Below are 23,570 nucleotides of genomic sequence, written 5' to 3' on the forward strand. Positions count from 1 at the left end.
CTACTGGTTGCGCAGCTTACCACTGGTGTGATGCATAATCGTGACAACTGGTCACAAGAGATTAAATGGACAACATAACAGCTGGGTGAAGAGATTTTTGATGAGTATATTTTCTTGATCCCAAGTGAAAAGGGCATCACTTAAAACCCCTTAACCCAAAACAGTTTTGACGATACAGCCGTAGAACTTTTAAAATCGTATTTTGCCAAACATGAGAGAGAGGCTTGCAGCAACACTAAGTTTCACGCGAGATGAAGAGCTATTTGAAACTTTATCCCTGGCTAAAACAACAATCTTTCTTTCTTATTTCTTATTCCTTCATGCGGTTTTTTAATCGCGCATTGAAACCAATGGAGTTGTTTGGACACTTACTGTAATGTCACGTTTTGATACTACATGGCACCACCTTTCAGCTTCAGAAAGTTTGGTGCCAAATTAAAATTATTCCCGCCTGTTAACCCGAACCATAAAGGATCCCATATTTTTTTCCAGTTCGACAGACTGGTATAAAACATTGAGAACCGCTTACAACTCGGGTAAGGCAAGGTTGCCATGCTCTGTACAACATATCACCCCCTTCTCTTCATCCTCCTTCGGCTGTGGGTAGGGGTTGCAATGATGGATTAGCTGGAAACGTGCTACCGACATCACAAGTGTACCCACCCATAGAGGATAGCAGGTCGGTTCGCTTCCCCCCTTGTTCGCATTCCATCTGGAACCGCCTGGTCGGATGACCGCCACTTCCAACTCGATCCAGGGACTGGTGCTTGGGAGCGAAGCCTGCATTCAACCCTGTCGGCACATCGCCGGCCCAGGGGGGCCAGGTCGCGGAGCTGGCTCGCCGCTTGTGCCGTCTCTCGAGAGCAGAACTAAACAAACCTCGCCAAGAAGCTGCCGAGTTGGAGGTATGTTGGTTGGGCGAGTGGGACCCCCAAGCTGGACAGATGCAGTCGACTGCTGCTTGGGTGTAAACATGGCCCTAGGGAATATCAGTGCATCCATATGCAAGCGAAGCTAGCAGGCTGGCTGCGGAGGCCAAGCTGGAGAGCGTGTCAATTCCCTCCGAGAATTACCCCAATTCCTTGGAAACAACTTACCGTGTTTGTGCAGAAAACTCCCCCCCCCCCCCCTTCCAAAAAACTCCCACGCAAATTGCGATGCAAGCCCATGCAGCTTGTTGCGTTTGTTCACAAAGGGCAGGCTCTAAGCTCATTACAACCAAACAGCTCTCCACAGGGTGTCAGCAAGGCTTTTCCCACGATGAGAAACTATTCACGTTTTCACCATTCACCATAAGTTCATTCCACCAACCTAAAGTTGGCTCAACTTCACCTAAAAATAGGTCCTATTAGATGTGCCGCTGTGATATGTTTGCCCTTAAATAAAGCAGAAGCACATGTAAAAAAAGACGAGGGTATAATTATATTTTGTTAATTACCAACAGCTCAGCAAAGCACATCCGGAATACTTGCACAAATAAGAAAATGTTTTTGCTAACGTAACTAGCAGGTGGAAAAGGTTTTAGTGCAGCAACAGTGCAAATAACACTTGGACAGAATACATTATTCGAAACGTTTTAATTTTTTTTTTAGAACTGCATCAGCCGAGTAAAACTAATAAATATGTAAAACAGCATCAGAAGTGGATACTCTGTACGTTGGTCATGACAATTAGTGAACCAAACAGCGCCACCAGTGCCAATCATTGCTTTGCCGTTGCATGTCATCCCTAACAAAAATATGCGCTTTATTGAACTGGACAAGGGGATTGCTTGGTACAGCAGTAGAAATGCCATATAAATTACACTTTGCATGCTATGTACAGGCATTACACAGGAGCAACCATGTCAAGGACACAAGCAGGAAACCACCTGTTTTCTCTCTCTCTCTTTTCAAGAATAAAAGGAGTTCAGCGCTGCAGTGAGTCTGCACGTGCAAGGCCAAATGGAGTAAAACTCACTAAAAGTGTGTTCCCGTTAGTGCTGCCTCTGAGAGAAACTGAAGCCCTGCAGGGACGCTTGCGGCTTGGTAGGGGAAAAGGGGAGGGGCCACAACCCATGCTCAGCCCACTGAGCACACGGGGGGTCACAACGGTCTAAAATGAACAGTAGGAACTGTTTATCAGAGTCAACACTTTTCTTCTCCCCGCCTTACACTGAACAAGATGCTAGAAAAACGAACTTGGCTTGCATTGTGGCTTGCCCAACAGAGAGGAAGCCACTGTTATCCCTCCCAACCTGCTTGTCACGTACCGAAACAGTGGCGCAGCCAGCGTCAACGCACACGGCTGACTGTTGTGAGCATTCCGAAACACAGCTCATTTCTCTCGAGCCACTCGGGCACACGCACACGCACACACACCACACACTTTGGACGCATACTGCATGTGACCAGACTTTGCTTTTCTTTACATAACAAAATGGGGACAAGGTGTAGAGGGAAAAAATGACTCGGGTGCGCCTGCGGCAAGATGAGTGAAGCGTACAGAATGTTGAGAAAAAACGGGCTGGTGAGGGGAGTAGATAAAAGGGCGGTGGGAACTACAGCTTGCCTCAACACGTGAACGCACGACTGCCAAGTTGACAATGCAAAAACAAGTGCCGCCCCAGCAGCAGCTGTGGAGAGAGAGAGAAGGCCACCACACCCCGGCCGCCCCCCGGGCACGCACGCACCTGTCCTCTGGCACCCACGGTCCTGGTTAACAGAGAGTAGTCCTATGTACAACTAACACACGCGCTATGTGGGCGGCGGCTGTTGCGCGGGGGGCGGCTGTGTTTGTTGCTGCACTTGTTGCGTCTGAGGAGGTTGGTGCTGCGAAGCAGGGGCCAGCTGCGGAGGCGCCGGCTGCGTCACAGCGGCGGCCGCAGCTGCCACGGGCTGCACCGCTGCCCCGCCTGGTGGGGCGGGGGCTGCCTGCTGCTGCTGCGGCAGGGGGGCTGGTGCCGCCACTGCCGCCGCCGCCGGCTGCTGCTGCTGCTGCTGGGGCGCCTGCTGGGGCGCAGTGGGCTGTGCGAGCAGACTGAGGGTCTCGGGCGAGGCACCTGCCCGCAGGATGCCGTTCTCGTACTCCAGCTGGGCTATCCTGTCCAGCAGCTCTGTTATCTTCTCCTTCAGCACGTCCACCTCCTCACGCACCGCAAACATCAGGTGGCTCTTCACCAAGTCCTGGGGGGGGGCCAAGACCAACAAGGCACTGCTGTAGAGCTGCAGGTCAGCCTCACGGGCCAGCACGTGTACCGAAGCGGCTCATTTTCTGAGTACTCGTTTAGAGTGTGACAGCAGCTCCAAAAATGTATTGCACCGAGCCATTGCACTGTTCGCCTTCAGGCTCTCTAAACTGCAGCCCACGAGCAATGGCCTTGTCACGAGTGCCCCCCAGCACTGCCACGCAAAACATCCCTGGAGATTTGGCACTGAGCCCGTATGGAGAAGTGGGGGTGTTGGAGTAGCTTCCCTGTGCTCTCCCACAATGCCTGCACAGGCCAAGAAATCTTGGCCAAGAATTGGACACTGATCATAGTTTCACACTAATATACACCGGAGGGGCTACTGCCACTAAAGCCTTAGCCAACGCCGCCTGTATAAACATTGCCTAACGCGTGAGTGAAAAATGGCCAAACAGCCACTCTCCTGTTGCTCGCTCCTACCCTTTACTGCTCCGTAGGCTTCGTGCGTGCTTTCATGCACGCCGGCCAGCGCCGCTTCTTGGAAACTATGCAAAATAGTTGACAGTTTGTTTAGCGTTCCCCAGGCGGCGCTCCTACGCCTTCTTCTCTTTCACCATGCCTGTCTGTCTTAGTCTGTCGCTGATAAAACCATAAAACCACCTTCGCCTCGGAGCAAAATCACTTGGGCTGCCGCGGGCTGATGCCTGCTTTGCGCGCTTATCTACTTCGATCACGGGCTCCGAAATTTTCTGAGTGGGGCATTCCCCTTCTGTCCCCTCTGCATTTCAGTCTTGTTTTGTCTCCGCTATTCACACTCCGCATCGGTACCTACTTTTAAAATTGAGGACTGTACTGTAGAAGCGCCCGGACAGTGTGGCGGACCCCTCAGCTGCTTATCCTTTTGTTTTCTATAATCTTCTAAAATTTACGAGCACGCGATATTCTTGGAAAGTAATGGTAGAAGTGAGCGCCTGAACAAAAAATGTGAACGTAATTTTTTCTTTCCTAAATCCTCCACAGAGAAAAACATCAGTAAAATAATGGCTGCACCATCCGAAAATATCGTTTTTCGCTATTTGTCTACCCGACAATTAATATGCTCTTACACTATTTCAGTTTCGCCTCTGTCAGTTATTTTTGGGGAAATGCCACAAGTATGAAGCGAGCGACACGTTGAACGAGATCCTCAGTGCACCCCAGAACTATACTCGGTTACAACTCAAGAACGGCACCACCTCATGTAGTGTATCACTCGCCGGACCCGTGACGTCAGTGCGCGCGCGTTTTGAAAGGGGTTTGTTATGAATGCGTGATATCGTCTGCCTTGTCTCACACAGTTTGTTTGTCGTCAGTGGATTCGTTTATAAGCATATTAAGTCCAAAAAATCACGGGAACGGCTCAAGCCATGTTCAAAATATTCCCAGTAACGCCCTACTTGCACCGCGTAGAGAAACATCCGGCTACGGTGATAAGGCACAGCGGCAACTTCCAATGCCTTTCTTAAGTTGTCACCGAGTATAGCGCCTCATCGCAGCTAAGATGTGAGCGAAACGGCTCTCGAAACCCAACAGGCAAGCTGACAGACACACGTAGAAGTGGGTGCAGCTTTCGCGACTTGCGAGCAGTGACGTAAGGTGAGATGTCCGCCGGCGCACGCCACATAGCGGATGAGTGCCTGAACTAAGCGTCCCTACCCTTCCCACTGAAAAGCGCGCGACGCGTTAGGCAACGTTTATACAGGCGGCGTTGCCTTAGCAAGCCACCCTATGGTGGCTTCGATGGACATGGACCTTCTGAGGTAAGTGACCTTCAAACCTGGCTTGATTGGCGTCACTTGACTCGATTTAAAGGGTATTTTTTTTTGCGAGGCAGAAACTACAAGTAATATTGATTAGTGCATAAATTATTAGTTTTGTAAAGAATTAGTACTCTATATTAATTTTATATTTGGGTTCAAGCAAGTCCTTCTCTTGGAGGGGATGCGATTTCTGAACTGTGTCTGCGGCTGAACTTGGCAGAGCCAGCGGGGGCCAGTGTGTGGGTCAGCAAAGGCGCGAGGCTTAGGCAGGGCTGCAGTGCTGCATTCAATGTTGCTCTGGCCGATGTATGAATGGAGAAGCAATGCACCATATAACTGCAAGTTATGACGGTTGTTATCCAAACCCGCATCCAGGTCTAACTGTTGTTGCCACACCCTCCGTGCAGTTGACATGCCGGCAAAACAATGAAAGGGCACTTTGTTTACACTGAGTACGTAATAGATGGTCGATAACATGTGTGCAGTGTTTTATCCACCGAATGGTTCATCTGGCAATCTTGTTTGCTTCGTTACACTTAATTCCCGGTCTGGCCGTTCCTCCGAGCAAACGCTAAGTTTGTACGGGTGAGAATGATAAGTGTATGAAGTAGAACATCAGGCCACACAGCAAAAGAATATTCCCACTTCAGTGATGGTGACCTTACAAAGGATAGCCACCTTTCAGGCAGCAGGTGGTTAAAACTGCACAGCAGACTGCATTTAAACGGTGCTCTTGCAAAAATTCCCCTGTATAATGTTTCCATTCGATGGTCAATAATGTGCGCTGATATTGACCCGGCGCCACCATGAACCAACCGATCACATCATCCAACCAGGTGGACCATTTAGAGGGGCCATGAAGACAAAATACAAGGTTGCTTTAATCAGAAGATTTGGTATTTTATAGCCCCCTCAGCACTTGTCTGGCAGCAAGCATTGTTTAATGCACAGAGAAATTAAACAACTTAATTCAAAATTTAAATTCTCCTGTTGCATTGTGCGTTCAACATGACTGGCCTGGGTTTTGGATACTTTAGTTCTGGACATTTACCTTAGGCAGTTTTGATTACTCACTGCAGGGGCAAAGCAAAATGTAATGAAGCCACACTGCTCAACTTGGAAAGCTAATAGTAATTATAATTACACTTAGCAGTTGATGTTTTTGGTTAGTTAATCAGATTATTTTGTATAAAATGCCACAATGTCCACCAAAATACTGGTATACATGACTGGCTGTATGTAGACAGTGTCACTAAAATTGTGGTGTTCCCAGTCTCACATGCAACGCAGTGAAGAAAGCTCTCCAGTGTTCCGCATAAGCGAACATTTGTAACAGACACCGAAGGGATCTTGTCAAATGCATTAGTGTGGTTTGTGTCACGTAATCCATTATGTCATGGTAGTTGAGCTTTTTCTTTTAAAGCTCGGAGAAAGAAAAACTGCAGGCTCCCTTTGAGTCCACTCCGCAGTGCTTTGTGGGTCTTTACTTCCCTACCACACTGCCAATGTCGACTCGAACATTTGCTCAGGCATAGTTTTTCACAATGTGCTTTGTGGTGTTTTATAGCCCTACCACATTGCTAATGTCAACTGTTACATATGTGCAGGCACGTTTTCTTCAGAACACAAGCTCGGCATCTCTTAAGTGAGGGCAAGCAGATTTCCAAGTGCATGTCGCCAAGCCATTAGAGCTATGGTGCAAAGGAAACGGCACTTGAAACGCTTGGCTTCCGAGACAAAGAAAAAAAGAATTCCGTGCGAGCCGTACAAGAAAACTCAAAACACGGGCCCCAAACGCTGATATCTAACCTAATAAAGGGCACATTCGACAACTGCTCGCGTATCACTCAGGAGTAAAATTGAGAGAACTGAGAAGCTGCACTGAGTGGCCGTGGATGTGGCTTGGGGCAAGGTGATGGAGTGGGCTATGCAAGTCAGGTGCTCTGGCCATGCCACTGCTCATCTTGAAGCCAGAGGTGGTGGTTGGACAGCACTTGTCCTTTTGCTTACCATGGCCTGCTCGATCTTGTTGTCGATCGCCACTGTGCTCCCCGCTGAGGTGCTGCAAGGAAAGACAACGCAGAGCGAGCAGTTTTTTGGGGGGGCCCGCAGAAATACACGCAGCGAACAATACTGTACTCGGGCCCCTCACTCTCCACATACTGGCCAGTTCTCCACAAAATGCTGCCGACATGTGCCACATTTCGCAATTTCAACCGTGCAGGTACTAGATAAGGGCGTCGCAATTGGAAAGCGGACCACGGCGTCTCCTGTGGGGCCCGTACACGACGGCCCCGGTGCGCGCATCGCGTGCATCCCTTTCGAGTCGGGAACCATCCCGGTTCCGAGTGGAGAGGGCCGCAGGGCAGCAGCAGTGGCGGAGGAGGGTGCGATAACAGAGGCGAGAAAGCTCGTCAGGCACGGCTTACCCAACGAACTGGCGGATGATGCTGTACACGGGGTCAGCGGCGAGGTAACCCGCGAGCGGGGCCGCCGCCGCCACCACTTGGCCGCGACTCATTCGAGCTCCTCTTCTTGGCGCTCCCTGCCGCACGCAAAGCTACCGACGGCTGTCGCCCACCGGGCCGCACCGCCGCCGCGGCAATAGGCGCTCAGACGTGGGCCAGCATGGGACATTGCAACGGCAGCAGCCATGCAGTGACACCGGCAGCGCTCCGGTTCGATCCGGTTCCCTGCCGAAGCGAAGGAGGAGGAGAGGCGAGCAGCTGCCGCCTCCGCGGAGAGAAGGGCCCGGAACGAGGCCAGGCGCCCGGCAACCATAAACAAACCGCCGCGGGATGGGACCGCGCTGACCGCGTTTCTGCCGGCCGCGCGCTCAGCGCCTCGGCTTCGGCCCACGGCCACACATGCCTCGACGCAGTCGGCGCACAAGGCACGCGTGAAGCAGGCTTCACTCGCCGGCCCCTTCCCCTGGGACCAAATGGGAAGAGGTGAAGAAATTTGCCGCGTCGCGTACTACGTTCACGGCGCTGCTGCGGGCCGTACGACATCGCGAGAAAAGTCTGCCCACCGGCCTCTACGTCAGTGCTCAGGCGGCTTGTTGTCAGCCTGCGGCGTTATTTCGGCCTTCAGCTTTGCGAAACGCTGGACACGCAGTCGAAGAGCATTTCACGTTAGGGGAATAACGGAAGCAGTGCTGCGTTTCTCCTGCACAGAATATCCTCCTACGGCTACAATGAACGAGAGAGGGCGGCTCTCTGATGCACCGGCACTAGTTTGGGTATGGGCAGAATGCGATATGAAGGTTCATCCCCTGGTCGATGCCGTTTTGTCCTGCTCGGTTTCACAGCCCCGACTGAAGAGGCACAATTACTCCTTCTGCAGTCAACAGCCAAGCTCCGCGTACAGTTTACGGGCAGCAGAGCTGCTGCCGCAACAGTGGCTATAAACAAACAAAACCATGCTTCAAAGCATCATCACCAGCCTATCTACGCCCACTGCAGGGCAAAAACCTCTCCCATTATTCTCCAATTACCCCGGTCCTGTGCTAACTGCGACCAATTTATCCCCGCAAACTTCTTGATCTCGTCTGCCCATCTAACTCTGCCGCCCCCTGCAACGCTTCAAAGCATACCAGAGTTTAAACGTGGAAGGTGACATAGCTTTCACATGCGTTTACAGTATTCCAGAAAATATCTCTTGGCACGGGAGGGAGTTTGAACTGCTGGTTACTTTCACTCCTAAAGTGTAGGCGTTGCCTACAGGTCGCTGGCATTACTTGAGCTTCCTGTCGTTCAATAAAAACATATGTAAACAGAAGCATTTTTAGTCCACTACGGTCTATTCCTCAACAAAACGGAAACAAAGGCAATTATCCACACCAACTGAAGCTGCTTTGAGATGCCTTGCAATGGCTGCATGCAGACACGCAATTCCTCATCACTTCACATTCTTTCTGTATTTTCCTCCGCGCACCTCACTTAACCATTACTTTACTTAACACCCCCCAAAATTAGAAAAGAGGTGCCTGGTACACATCAGAGAGGGAACAAGGATGCAAGAAAAGTTATAACTGGGCTATTTTTGTGACGGAAGAAGACTGTCACGTGCTGTTTGTTGCATGCACTCTTCCTCGTCATGCCAGTGGACAACAAATACCCGTACCAGAAGCTACACACTCTGATGGGAACAAGCAATTACATGCACCAACAAAATCGAAATGAGGGATAAAGGCTTTGCAATAACTGTGCCTCCGTGTAAGTTTTTTATTACTCCCACAGCCTACCAAACAAGTTAAAAATTCAATCAGAATATCAAATGTTCATCTTTTCTATCTGCCCACTGCCTCCAAAATTAAGGCTTTCAGAAAGAAAACAAGCAAGCAACTTTCCCCCTACAAGCTTTCAGAGGTGGGTTTTACACGACTGCAGGGAAATCAAATACAGAATAAAAACTGAGACTGGTACCTTACAGCCAAGGAACCAGTCTCGGGCTAAGCAGCATCCTTCTAGCCCAAGCTTTGCAGAAGTTCTGTTATGACACTAGGCAGAGCCAGTGCTGGATTCCACCCTGCGTCCCGAGCTCAGTTAAAGGCCACTTTTTCCTCAAAAGGCCATGCGCGTAAAGCAAGCGGGAGCCGCTCGCAGTCACCGTGCGTTCCCTTGTGTACCGCACGCTCTCAGCAACCCTGCCACACTTGCAGTACGAGGCTCTCACAGCAACCCAAGCCAAAGCTCTCTGACCCAGCACAGCACAAGGCACACGGAAAAGCTTCACTAGTGAGTGAGCACCCAGTGCTGCTGCCGTCAGCATGCACACCGTCGTCCATGGATATACTTACAGGAGCAAATCATGCACCTTTGCCTTGTGGCCACCTTTGCCAAAGGGCAACCGGGAGGAACCCCACGCCACTGGGTCGGCGGGACGACACCTTGAGAGGCACACACACACACACACACACGTCGATACCGGGACCACTCAAGTCCGCCGTCAAAAAAAGAAATACACGTCAGGAGTCCCTCGCGATGTCTCGTGCCCAGGCAAGGAGGAGGGTGGAAGGAAATGCAGGGGCACCCGCAAAAGAGGAAGCAGCAAGGCAGCAGAGCTCCAACGGAGGCACCCAGGCAGGACAAACGGGGACAGGGATCGAGGGGCACTTGCCACAGGCCACCCAAGCAGACGCAGGTGGGCCCAGCAGCAGCATCGCTCGCGTCACACAGCCAGGTCAAGGCGACGAGAGCAGACAAAACCTCCCACCAGCCACTCTGCTCGGCTACGAACTGCAACTTTTCAACCTTCGCGCCCTCTCGCTGCTACATCAACGGAGGCAAATTGCTTGCCAAAACTACACTGCTCGGGCAATCAAGTGCAACGAATTCATCACTTGCAGGAACATTAACGTGCGTCGAAATCTCATACACGCAGGAGGATTTGTTGTGTGCCTTCATCATTGTGGCCTTGCACCCGGCTGCACAATACCTGAGCCACTGAGCTCACTGCTAGATAGGCAAACCCCCACGATCTTGAAGGGGGAAGGCTGCACAAGGAGAAACAAAGACTACGTGCATCGCTTTAGCTGCATGTGCTAGTTAAAAGGCTGGCCTTACATGTAAGCTGGCATGCCAAAGAGCTGTTTCCAACATGGTGCAAGAATTTTGCCCATTCTGATCATTTCATGTTCTTGAGTAAAAGGAACAGCAATATTTTTTTTGTGATGAGCAGAGTATAATTTATACACAAGAACCTACGAAAAAGTGAGCTGCTGCTCCAACATTGCTAATAAAGTGACGCACACACCTAGGTTAGGTGGTGCACTAATGCAAAACCAATGGCGATGCATTCCAGAACATGTACTGTAGGCAGGTAAGCTTACAGAACTGGAAGGTCAGTTAATGACCCGTATGGCTGCATTTCAAGTGGATGTCAAACGTTCCCTTTGCTTCACTTTGGGGGGGGCTTCACCTGAACTGTCTGTCAAAGGCCCATCTGTGGCACTATGGGGCGGCATGAATTCTGTGCATGACAATGATCCTTCACCCATAAAAGCATTACCAAGATGCCTACTTTGTTTGCACAGAGTGCAACACTGTGTCACAGAACCAGAGTCACTCTGCCGATGCCGGAAAAGAGAAAACGAAAATCTGCGCTGAGAATACTGCCCTCACAAGCGCAGCGCCATTAATGATAGGCACCGAGCCAGTAAGGTTGAAATGATTGATTGATTTGATTGTGGGGGTTTAACGCGCCGACGCAACGCAGGCGATGAGGCGCGCCGTAGTGGAGGGCTCCGGATTAATTTTGACCACCTGGGGATCTTTATCGTGCGCCGAAATCTCGTACACACGGGCGTTTTTGCTTTTCGCCTCCATCAGAAAAGCGGCCGCCGCGGCCGGGAATCGAACCCGCGACCTCGTGCTCAGCAGCGCAATGCCTTAGCCACTGAGCCACCGCGGCGGGTTTAAGGTTGAAATGAGTACCTTCTTTGACACTGCTGCACGGCCACTAGGTTGAAAAGGCACTGGGCCACAGCAGTGCATGCACAGCACAAGTCAGCTGGAAAACAGCTTCCCTGAACGCCAGAACAGCCATGCAGCGAGAGAGACTCAAACCGCAATCGCACACAGAGTTGGCAGCAACTCGGCACCGTCAAGTCTCAGCTAACCGAGTTTCCGGAGGGATCAATTCCCCAGGCCAGAATTCTCCTAGGCTATGGAGCGGGGGCGAGCCAGCTGGGTCAGAGGAAAGCCAGCAGATTGCAACCTTCACCACAGCCCCAGGGTGCCCATGCAAGAGGGTCAAGTGTGCCACCCACAGCAGTCGCCGTGCTGCAGCCAAGGCAAGGATATCACACCACCACCGACTCGAGGGCAAATTGGCAGCCCACTCCAGCAACAAGCACATCTCAACTCCGCGGCACTGACAGCCTCACCAAACAGTTGTGCGACAAGACAGCATCAAGCAAGGGCACTAAAGATTGCTGCTAAGTCCTCCCAGGAGTCTGCTATTTTGTGCAAACTTGCCATGCATACTACTGATCCAGTTGCACGGGGCAACGATGCACACTGCCATACTGTTTCTGTTGGGACACAGCACGTGTCTGTGAATGCTACAAATGCCGCTTGAATCAACATTTTAAAGAAGTGATACTTCTTTTTTATAATTGCCATGGACAACACTAGCGGCACTATTTTGTCTCTGCCCATGGCACACCCCTGACAAATGCTAAGCTCTTGCTAACTTGAGGCTAGCTGCTTGATCCAACACGCAAAGTGCACAAGAGCATGACAAGGTACCTTAAAATCAGTAAGGCCCCTCAAAACGCACAAACTCACTACCAAGTAGCATGCAAGCAATGTCAAATAACATACGTTATCCCCAAAAGTAAAAACTAGCCCCATTCAATTCTGCAACGGTGTCCCCAAGGCAGTTCACAAAGTACAGCACAGCCCAGGGAGACAAAATGCAAGTTTGGTTAAGTTTGGTTCATTCGAGGATGGCCTCGCTAGCATAACAATGACACTAATTTGCTGTATGGTGAGGAAAACAGAGAATAGGCAAGTGACGCTACTTCTCTGCACTGAACCTATAACGTACTATGGGCAGCCCGTTGTGATTGGCTTAGGCCTACAAAATACAATGCAAATTAAACAGTGGTTATAAGCTCGCAGACCAGTGTTGTATCAGACAAGCCCAATGCACCGGACGTGTGTGCATCCGCGGCTGGCATAATGCGCACAGCACGCACTACGTTTACGTGCTTGTTTGTAAATGCCATTGTTTATCCCACCATTCTTACTGCTGTAGTAAAAAGATTGTGCTCTACGTCTAAGTGAAAACAGCTCATTCTGCGACACGACACTGGCCAACTGCAACTGGCACAAGCGGCAATGCTTTACGCATACCTGCCAACCTGGTGACTTAAGAATTTCGTAAAACCCGCCCGCAGGGGGGAGGAGGAAAACAGCACACTAATTTTTTTAGGTTAAAAGGATTAAAGTTCGGTGGCAACTGTTCTCCCGTTTTTACAGGAATAAGCAAAAGCCGCCAGTCTTGAAAGGTTATGAGCAACAACTACACAGAGCATCATTGCTTACACTCGGCAGAATGCTGCGTTTAAAAACACTGAACAGGCATTCCGCATGCATCACACTAAGGTCACTGTAACTCAGTACAAAACCTGTCATGCTTGGCTGCAAGTCCGCAGCTCGCACATATCCCTGGTGGTTTTCCGAAGTGATTAGGGCACTCATGTCAGACTTGCTACCATGCGAGAGGTCCACATCGCAGGCACACATGGTGCGAATTCCTATTTTCTCTCCTTTCTTTGACGGCACGAAGCATGGAAATTCTGACTTGTATGATTTCAAAAACACTCGATAGTATTGTCGTGGCTTCAAGCCCACCATTGCACTGCGAAGCAACTACCGCGGTCGTACCACAGGTACGACTGCCTGTCTGCCGCATCCGTACCACTGCATCGGATGCGGCAGTCATGCAAAAAGATCAACGCGAACACGGAAGTCCTAACCGGCCCACGAACAATGTGCTACAAACAGGCTTGCTGAGGTGATGGCGAGTTCTGGATATCGGTGCACAGCCAACCCCAGGGTTCGTACAGGCTTCAAAAACAAAAATTCAAGGGTTTTTAAGGACTTTCAAGGACCAGAAAACACATTTTCAAGGTCCCCATCTTATGTTTTATCTGGGATTATTTATAAGTTTTTCAACAAAATGCAAAGTTTTGATATTGCCTGGTACCTAAGGACATTATTGCACATTTAGATAGGAGCTATGGCTTCATAAATGCTCCCCCAGCTTTTTTTTTTTTCGTAGTTTATATTTAGAGGTTTCTCCTTTTTCTTGGTGTTTTGCTGGGGCTGTTTGATTTCAAAACTTAGTCAATGTTGCCTGCATCTCCTCTTTGTCAGCAAGAGTATCAGCTGAAATTAACTCAGCAAGTGTTGCTGCAAGGCAGGATGAACTGTGTACACGTCCACCATTTGCATGTAAAAGCAAACGCAGATGGAGCGTATGAGGCACAGCAAACATGCAATGAAAGGCCGTCCACAGACTAGATGGAACATGCAAGGTAGAGAACAGAAGCCAGCTTTCACGGGATTGTATTGTGACATGAATTCTATTGAGTAGTGCTGCTCCCAATGTTGCCTCGTAATAATGAGAATCCACAACTCGTAATTTCACGCAATACACTGAAACTTGATTGTTACAATGTTTTTGTACATTTTTAAAACTTAAAATTCACGACAAACACTTTAAATTCTTGTGAAAAGATAGGGCCATTGGTTATCTCCAGAAAAATCAAGGGTTTTTAAGGACCCTTTAAAAATTCCAGGACTTTCTAGGCCTTGAAATTTACACCTAAATTCAAGGGTTTTCAAGGTTTTCAAGGACCTGTGCGAACCTTGCAACCCCGAGAAGACGACAGAAGTCTCACCTTCTTCTGATGATAATAACAAGAGTACACATTGCCCTCTCACGGCGGCGCAAGGTACCCCCGCGTCGTTTCAATAGATGTCTCATTTTTTTTGACGATCTAAATATTTCCCGCAAAATATGAGGCAAGATTTGTAAAATCGTAAGACAGGCCGAAATTCGTACATTTCATGGAAAATTCGGAAGAGTTGGCGGTATGCTTTACATGACCAGGTATAGAGACCGGGCAACTAAACAGGTGGCGCCACCACTCGCGCTCCCTTCGTTAGTGGAATGAGCCGGTGCATTGGACACGCAGCCTTCCGTTGTATTTGCCGTGTTTGCTTCGATGCTTTGAATGTTTTGGTTATGTAGTGAGTGGACAGTGTGTGCGATGAAACGAAGTCTAGACAGATGTGTTGAGTTCTTAAATGCAATAACGGCTACGTAAACTTGTTGGACGCTTCTAAAGTTGGGTACGGGCGGCAATGACATGAGCGCTTTTAACAGCGATCTACGCTTGGCTACACCCGATCTGAGTACGAATAAACCTACTATTATTAGTATTCATTTCTTCTTAAATGCTCCAACGGCTACGTAAACTTGTTGGACGCTTCTAAGTTTGGTAATGGGCTACGCTGACATGAGCTCTTTTTGCAGCGCTCTGTGCCTGTCTCCGCGAGATCTAAGTAGGAATAAAACTATTAATATAAGTACTCATATCCACCGCTTTTAATTATCTTCGCTGGTTTCAATAACTACGGTTTCCACGCCAGCCTTAACGCTGGGATACCGCGATACGTGTGCTTGGAAGAGAAAGGCACTTAATACGAGATCGACTACCGTGTGGCCATGCAAACGTAGTGGCAGTTTACACTTTCTTTCTGTAACCCTGAGCTTTCTGCCTTCAGTTTTGGTGAGCGCCACTGTGACGGCACGGGAGCCTGAGAGCCGAAACGAAACTCCCACGTTTGTAGAGGTCATTTTATCAAGAGCCAAAATTATTCAACCACCCAACAGCCCAAGCTATATGACAAACGATCCCCCCTCCCCTTCCCATTTTACCACCTGCATGGAATAAAGGCTGGCACCGATAGTTAAAGCTGTGGTAGTGTAAACGTCAGCCTGTGTTGTTTAATTATTCTTTGCCGAGTACCTGAAAAATGGTGTAATGCCTTGTAAAGAAACTAACAAAATGCGCGACAAGTTGCCTCAAATAGAGGTGCGTCAGCCCGAGTCCTCCAGCTGCAGACGCATTTCCGACACGCTGGAAGCAGCTAGGATTTGGAGAGGGGTGCATGGAAGTGCAAAATTAAACAGCAAAATCGCCCAGCTCTCCATCTAACGAGGACGATGGTTGAACGCGAAGCTTTCTCCTTGTGAAATAGAATGGGAAAGGGTCTATGTCAACGACGCAGTGATCAAAAGACAAAACTGCGTGCCGGTAAAATTCGAAGCTCAACTAGTCAAAGTTTAAATCCAGAAGGAAACCCACATAATAAAGCTATGCGATCAACCATCATCGTCGTTAGATGGAGGAGTGCATGATTTATTGTTCAAGCGTAGGTGGTAGCTTGTAAAGCTCGACCGCAGCATTCAGTTGTGAAACTGAGGGCAGGTTTTTGGCACCCTCCTGCCTCTTGACCTTCACTTACGCGGGAATTGTTTCTTGAAAAGCCATTTACCAACTAGCCAGAAACCATTGCAAGTCTTGTAAGCAATGCTTTTCCACGACAAGCAATAACATTCTACCATCATGCAGTATTTATTTCGTAAACGATTCCCGATAACTGTAGTAAACGTATTTACGTGAAATTGAACACGTTGCTACCGAAGTTAATGAAGTTACCAAGCGTCGGCCATCACAATTTCTGTTTCTGGTGTAAATCTTAGAAAGCACCCCTCAACATTGTCTTTCGCTTGTGCACGAAGCCGTTTCGTTATTAACTACCAAAGACCAGCGCTGCAGCATCCCTGGATCGGCTGAACACACTGGCTTTGTAGGAGCATTTACCTGCAATATATTCCTCGATACGCCGAAGTGCTGCAGGCATGAAAAATTTGCACGAGGGAACGGACTTGCAATGTCAGCTTGACTTCCAGCTTGGCGCTTTGAGCGTCGTCTGCTATTTGTAGTAACTGAGTGTGGGCGTAAATTACAGACATGGCATCCCTCCTGAAGGTCGCCTCTACTTTCAAGATTTACCGATCTGAAAAACGTCCTTGTGGTTATCTATGCTTTGCAAGCCGCACCGCAGCAGAACGATTGATTGATGATTGATTGATTGTAGGGTTTAACGCGCCGACGCAACGCAGGCGATGAGGCGCGCCGTAGTGGAGGGCTCCGGATTAATTTTGACCACCTGGGGATCTTTATCGTGCGCCGAAATCTCGTACACACGGGCGTTTTTGCTTTTTGCCTCCATCAGAAAAGCGGCCGCCGCGGCCGGGAATCGAACCCGCGACCTCGACCGCAGCAGAACGACACAAAGCCATGCACAACTACGCTGCGCTGACCACCACCGGCATTCCACTGACGAGCGGTTCGCCACGGGCGGCGCTGTTCACTGAAACGACAGTGGTGCCATACAACGGCCGCCCGGTCCCTATATCGAGCATACCCCAGGTTCCACAAAATGACTGCTATCAATGGTAACGAAAATAAGCAAGGTACTGATACGGCCAAAAACAAAGTGAGTGCGGACAGCAGCATCACCCCACCATCGAGGAGGGCAAACAAGGCAACAAATTACGTTTCCCCATTCTCTGCAACCTTGGCCAACATGCTAACGTCAGTTTCCATAGCTGCCCTGGAAACAGCACGGCTGACGTTGCGGAAAACGTGATTTAGTGGGAGAATTAAAATTTCAACCTAAATTGTTTCATTTCACAGTGAATAAAGCATCGTTTGCTGCGGACAAAACACCAAATCTTTTAAATAAAACAAACTTGTACTTTCTCTTCATGGCCCCTATGAATGAACATAGGCAAACTTGATGCTGGTTGCATTTGCAAAACAAAAGCACTCTAAGGGACGCACATTGTGGAATGTGCGTCCCTTCAATTTTTTCTATCAGCATTAAAAAATAACTCTTGATTTACAACCCCATTGTTCGTCCTTTTCCTGCACTATCATGTGGTATGCGCACAGCGCCACGCCTACTGCTCGCCCTGCACCGGTTGCTGAAATGCTGTTTCACAAGCTATCAATACGGCCAGTGTGTTATGTTGTCGTTGAAGGCAAGGATGCATTTATTCTTCCTTGTTCACCTCTTGTGCTGTCCTGTCCTGCTGTAAAATTTTGCTTCTCCCCGGCTCGATTTTGCATGAGGTGCCGTATGGTTCGCTGGCAGTGGACTGCTTTCATTTACATGCTCATCTATGCTGTGTCATCTGTATGCTGTGTCGCTCACTCCTGCCAAGGACCTTGTTTCAAAGGTATTACAGAAATAATAATAACCTTGCCTGCTCAGGCCATTCTTTGGCTGAAAAGATTGAATCGGTAGTGCTTGCTGCAATGCGCCAAAGGAAGGCTGCTGGCGGACCTGTTTCTCCCCGCCCCCCTTTGCCCAGGTTGACAGGCATGCTGAAAGAAGTGTGCGACCCCCCCTCGTTCAGCGTCCACATCAGCAGAGGAATGCGGCTCCTCAATTTCCAGCCTGGCGGTTCTGGCTCGGACCAAAAATATTTCTCCACATGTGGAGAAAAGCTCGCATGTCTCACCTAACACAGGCCACAACCTTTAGGTGGAATGATTCAGGACTGCACAGCGATGACTAGAGACCGGAACTGTAGGCAAAACGCCTGTTTTTTCTTTGGGTCCGCATCAAGCCTATTTGGCATATAAGCACGAACTAAGAGAAATGAAACACTTCAAGCAACACTTGATTGTGCCTGTAAGTGCCTATTTCGAGGTTCGTGCCGACATGGGCTAATTTTTAGTGCCTAAAATTGTCTTTTTGGCTTATATATTCCTTTTGGGGATTTTCGTGTTTATGTTACACTAAAACTGTTCCCATACCAAAAGCCCGCCTTTACGCGCTGTTTGCGAGGAGAACTACACCCAGCACGCCGAGATGCGAAAACCATGCTGCTCTGGCCACCGCTACATTGTCCTGAGGTCACCCAGAGCCAATAAACAAGGCCGCCAGCAGCCCCAATGCATCGACACCACAGGAAGCTTTTGATGACAAAAAAAAACAAGCACAGAAGGGAATCAATGCAACAGAACTGCTCAACGTCGAAGGCGCTGACCAAGAAAAACCCCGTGAACACCTGACACACAAAAGTTTTAAGGTGCGCTGCAAATACGTTCACAGCTAGCCGCAGGTCATGGGGCCATCGTCAGGCATCAAGACACCACACGTACGGCACGAAGAAGGAAAGGGAGAAAAACATTATAGAACGGGCACCCAACCACTTCTTCAGGGTTGTCGCAACAACCGCACTAAAAGTTAGTTTAAAATAATCTAACGTGCTGTCTAATCGTGTTAATCAGTACAATGAGCATATCCACTGAGTGGTGTTATTCCCAGCAGCTTTTCTGAGCATCCAATTCTGAAGGACAGGATGACTAAATTTTTTATCCAAACTTATTAAACTTTACGACATTATCCATTTAATTCACTAGTGTCATGAGATTGTATCTTTGAGATTAATTGGTGCTGTCGTCAAAGATCAGTTGGTGCCTCTTCCACCAAAGCCTGTTGTTACAATATGGGAACGTGGCTAAAGGTACAAGGCTTACAACGAACACTTCTGGGTTATTCAGAGTTGCAGCAGAAAAGAGTGTCGCAGCCCAGACTATTCTATACCACACTACAGTTGACCTTAGCTTGACACATTCCTGTGCTTATTTTACATTCTGAGCATAAAGCATTCAGTAGTGGAAAACTTCTGCACCACTCTAAATCAGAATGCCAAGCTCATTTTGAACGTACGGGACATATCCGCTGCCATTCCTGAGGGATTGGTTGCTGACAGAACCCTTCAGAATCTTAAATCTGTCTTGGATATATCACAAACTTTCAAAGGTTCTGAGCAGCGAGCATTGATATTCCAGGGGAGCCTTGTTCACAATGAATTCGTCAGGTTGGTACACAACGCCGACAACGGCGGATCGTCACAGGAAATGTGAGAAATATGCCGCGAAGTTGACCAGCGAAAGCCAATAGGACAGCCACGGCCTTAAAGGAGCCATGAAGATAAAATACAAGTTGGGTTTATTAGAAAGACTGCTTAGTCCCGATAACAATGATACCAATATCATCGCAATCTTTGAACAAATAACGGAGATATTAAAGAAACGTGTGAAGCAGTCGCGACCCCCTAGCCAATTTCCCGCAACTTTTTTATGACGTCACGAAACCTTGTTTGTGCGAATGGCGGCCGCCTAACTGACCTGTCGTGACGGCACATGACTGGACGTCTGTAATGAGGCCTCTAGTTCCATTTGACCGCATCACTTGAATGCTAACGTGCAGTTAACGCACTGAAAATTATGTTTTATTGTTGGCCCGTATGACGTCATTCTTGCTCACAACACGTCACTGTGGCGCAAAATTTGAGTTTTTAAATACTTCTCGCTTTTTTTTTTTGTTAAAAAAACATCTTTTGGGGCTGTAACTGAGCTGAGTGAGATGCTGAATCCTAGTTCTTTCAAATTAAAGTTGTATTTTCTCTTCATGGCTCATTTAATGACATCTTTCAGGCCATGCCAGGAGTGCATAATGAGGAAAATTGAAGACAGCGCAGTTTGTTTTTTTGCGTCTTTCACAGCGGTTTGCACGCTCACCGCTTCGCGTGCATGTGTAATATTTGGCTCGGCTATTCCTGGCAGTGTAATCTGAACGTAGCGCAGGTTTACTTGCGCTGCTCAAATAGTGTTGCAGGGTCCCTTTAAAACACGAAGGCGGAGATTCAGAGGAGTGATCGTGAGCAGTGTACGGTTCATGGTTCTCTCAGCCGCCCTCCTTACCAAGCGCTCCAAGGCTACATGCATTTCAAAATCCGATGCCTCTGAGAATGGCTAGAAGGCACTTTGCTTGTTATGCAGGTTCATCAGTTAAAATCTACAAAGGACGAAGGGGTACCGTGAACATGTGAAGTTTCTTGCACCACGGAAGTGCAGTCATTCAGCTGAAATGTGCAGGGCAGTGTCCGCACTTGACACGTCCAGGTGGTGGCGTTCCACTTAGAAGGTGCGAGTTTCTGGAGTGTGTGTGGCCTACCTGCAATTCGCATCATATCAGCAAATATGTCGTACATCTGTCTATCTGTGGTCCCATGACGTGCAGTTTGCTGTTTTTCAGCTGCCAGCATTTGTCAATCACCCTTAATCCAAGTGTTGCCCCGAATGCCGCTGCGTCCCGGCACCCGGCATGCAATTAGTACCATCAGGTTTAGAGCAGAGACTGCCACTATTACCTGAATGAGTCCGCTTGGTTTGCCTGCGTGTAATGCCACCACCATGCTCAGTGAGCATGTAAAAATAACGAATCGCAATTTCTTTTTCTTTGCGCTTTGTGTTGAACTACAATTGCAGTGCTGTGTGCTCCTTCCGGTTCAATGCCCTTGTGCTGCTCAGGTGGGGGACACATGAGCTTTGAGGCATCTGCATAATAAGCGGCATACGAATACTTGTGCTGCAGTTGTACAAGATGCTGCAAGTTCAATTCTTTTAGTGCATGCATCTTCACAATTTCGCTGAGGTCCATGTCACAGGCGACAGGAGCACTGACACAAAATTTCAAAGCTCACATCACTATGTGGAAGCTTCCTTTGCATATGGAGATACCCCCTGGGAAGTTTAAACCGCGACCATTGAGAAGAACATACTTCAAATCAATTTTAATCCTTGCGTACACAAGAAAGCTCATCCGTGCCATAGAGAAAGCCTGTGCCGTCATCTGCGCTTTGACCCAAACAGCCAACGTCGGGGCTCCTGTGACGTATTGAGGCTGCCACAGTGCTGTTGGTGCGCGCTTTCCTGCCTTGTGCATCACGTCACAGTTTTGGGGACTGAAGTCGCGTGCGACTACGGCCAATGGGGCCGCTCCGGCGCATGCGCTCACGCCTAGACTGGCTTGGCTGTGGTGCGGCGAGAACAGTGACGTCAAATGCACCCTGCTGTCATGACGGCTGCCTCGGTGTTCGCTTCACCAAAACCGAAACTGACACTAATAAACGGAGCTGTAAGCAATTATTTATGCTGCATTCGGCAATCTAATGTGCCATTCTATAATTAGTGGGCTTGTAGGCACCTATAGCCGTGAAAAAAAAAAAAAAATTGTGACAAAAAAAAAAAAAAAGAAACCCCTAGGAAGTTTTGGAATCCTTCAGGCGGGGAAGTTAGCGATTCTGAATGCGCAGAATTATTCAACGGAGCATTCACTTCCGTGTTCACAAACGAAACTAACAGTTCCCTTCCGATTTTTCCATCTAGCATCGTCTCTAATGCCCAGTATTGATTTCATCGCTGCCGGAATAATATCGTTAATAGACAAACTAAAACTCTCTTCTTCAGCGGGATCAGACGATATTACTTTAAATTTCTGAAAAATACCAAACACATATCTGCCATATATTTGCCACTGTTGTTCTGGCAGTCATTATCCACAGGTAACCTACCAATGAACTGGAAAATAGGAAAGGTCATTCCAGCCTTCAAATCAGGTGATAGATCATGTCCGCTCAATTATCACCCCATTTTCTTAACAACCGTGCCTTGCAAGCTCATGGAACATGTCATTTACACCAAAATCATGCACTTCTTGGACTCTAATCACGAATTTATAAAAAAAATTTCGTGAAACCCAACTTGCCCTTTTCGTTCATGACCTGCACACTAACCTGGACAATAATATACAGACCGACGCCATCTTTTTTTACTTTGCAAAAGCATTCGACAAAGTACCTCACAACCGCCTGATGTTAAAACTTTCCAGCAATATTCGTATGTTAGCAGACGATTGTGTAATATACTGTACTGTTACTAACACATCAGCTCAAGTTGCATTGCAAGATGATATTAACCATGTGCTTAACTGGTGCAATCGTTGGCTCGTGACACTAAACCCTAATAAATGCAAGTCCCTCTCTTTTCACCGTCTCCGCAGCCCCCTAACCTATTCTTATCAAACCAGCAACGTTGCATTGGAAAATGTCATCACTTATAAGTACTTGGGAGTCACTTTGAGCAACGATTTATCATGGCACTCATTCTTTTCCTGTCGCCCGGCCACGTGCTGTACCACAACATTTTCCGCCTCCTCCTTTTTTCGTGCAGCCTCCGACTGGAATGGCCTTTCCACTATCTTGCCACCACAATGTCCAACTCAACATTCACACACAATGTCACTTGCTTCTTTTCAATCTGAATACTCAAGAGTGTTCCTTTTTGTACCCCTGGTTCTCGCTTTGCTTTTTTTTTTCTGTTTTTCTTTCTGCAAGGTGTTACGCCTGTTAATATTTATACCGATCCTGCATATGTGTTCTTTTCCTTTCAGTAGTGGTCACCCCTGTTTGTACTTATACCCATCCTGCACACGTATTGCATTTGTTGTATCTGTTTCCCACCCCTTATGTACTACCCCCTCTAGGGGGTCTTCAAGGTAATAAAGTGATGTGATGTGACAAGAATTTCGTGTCAGTACTCCTTTAAGGAATGGAATGAGGTTAGTTATAAAGGAGTCAGCAAAAAATACTCAGTTTGTCTGCTGGGGTTCCCACTCGTGAGAAGAAAAGGAAGACACTTGTAATGTGTCTTCCTTGATGGATGATTTGTCATGGATGCCGCCTTAATGTCAGAGACATGTGCGTGCCCAGGTTACCCAGTTTAAAGAAATGCAACTTGCGTTAGGATTAGCATGATTGTTGCTCTGACATGGCAACCTTGTGAACAAAATGGATTTGCATGTTGTTTTCACGGTCCTTTAAACATGCCATATTGCCTTATGGAGTCTCAAGAGTACGTCCTGGTGGAGTGCTAGGGATTATTCTTGCCCGCACAGGCTAGAATAATCCCCTTTGTCATCAAATCACACGGTGCAGGCATGCATTGACCCCACATCTAGTGGCTGTAAGCCCAACCCTCCCATTACGCCATCCTGGCAGGGGAATGAAATGTAGAGCAAATGTGCTTATCACTGCACAATGACAGTTCCAACAATATTACCCTCCAGCAGTACTGTCCCACTTATTTTACTGACTCC

General features: G+C 48.3%; 1 protein-coding gene across 2 annotated transcripts in view; it reads right to left on the reverse strand.

The window, feature by feature from the left end:
• Positions 1-1,558: 1,558 nt before the first annotated feature.
• Positions 1,559-23,570, reverse strand: part of LOC144170818 (uncharacterized) — a 28,357-nt gene continuing 6,345 nt past the window's right edge. The window contains exons 2-4 of one of the 2 annotated variants that reach the window (XM_077700832.1): positions 9,767-9,856; positions 6,976-7,027; positions 1,559-3,164 (exon numbers count right to left, since the gene is read on the reverse strand). In XM_077700832.1, coding sequence (XP_077556958.1) covers positions 2,736-3,164; positions 6,976-7,027; positions 9,767-9,856 — 571 coding nt within the window. In that variant the 3' untranslated portion in view covers positions 1,559-2,735. The remainder of the gene's footprint in view (positions 3,165-6,975; positions 7,028-9,766; positions 9,857-23,570) is intronic. The other variant, XM_077700833.1, reaches the window with a different exon arrangement.

This window comes from Haemaphysalis longicornis, unplaced genomic scaffold (genome assembly GCF_048455015.1).
Source record: "Haemaphysalis longicornis isolate Haplotype H1 unplaced genomic scaffold, Haemaphysalis longicornis Haplotype H1 scaffold_2, whole genome shotgun sequence".
NCBI lineage: Eukaryota > Metazoa > Arthropoda > Arachnida > Ixodida > Ixodidae > Haemaphysalis > Haemaphysalis longicornis.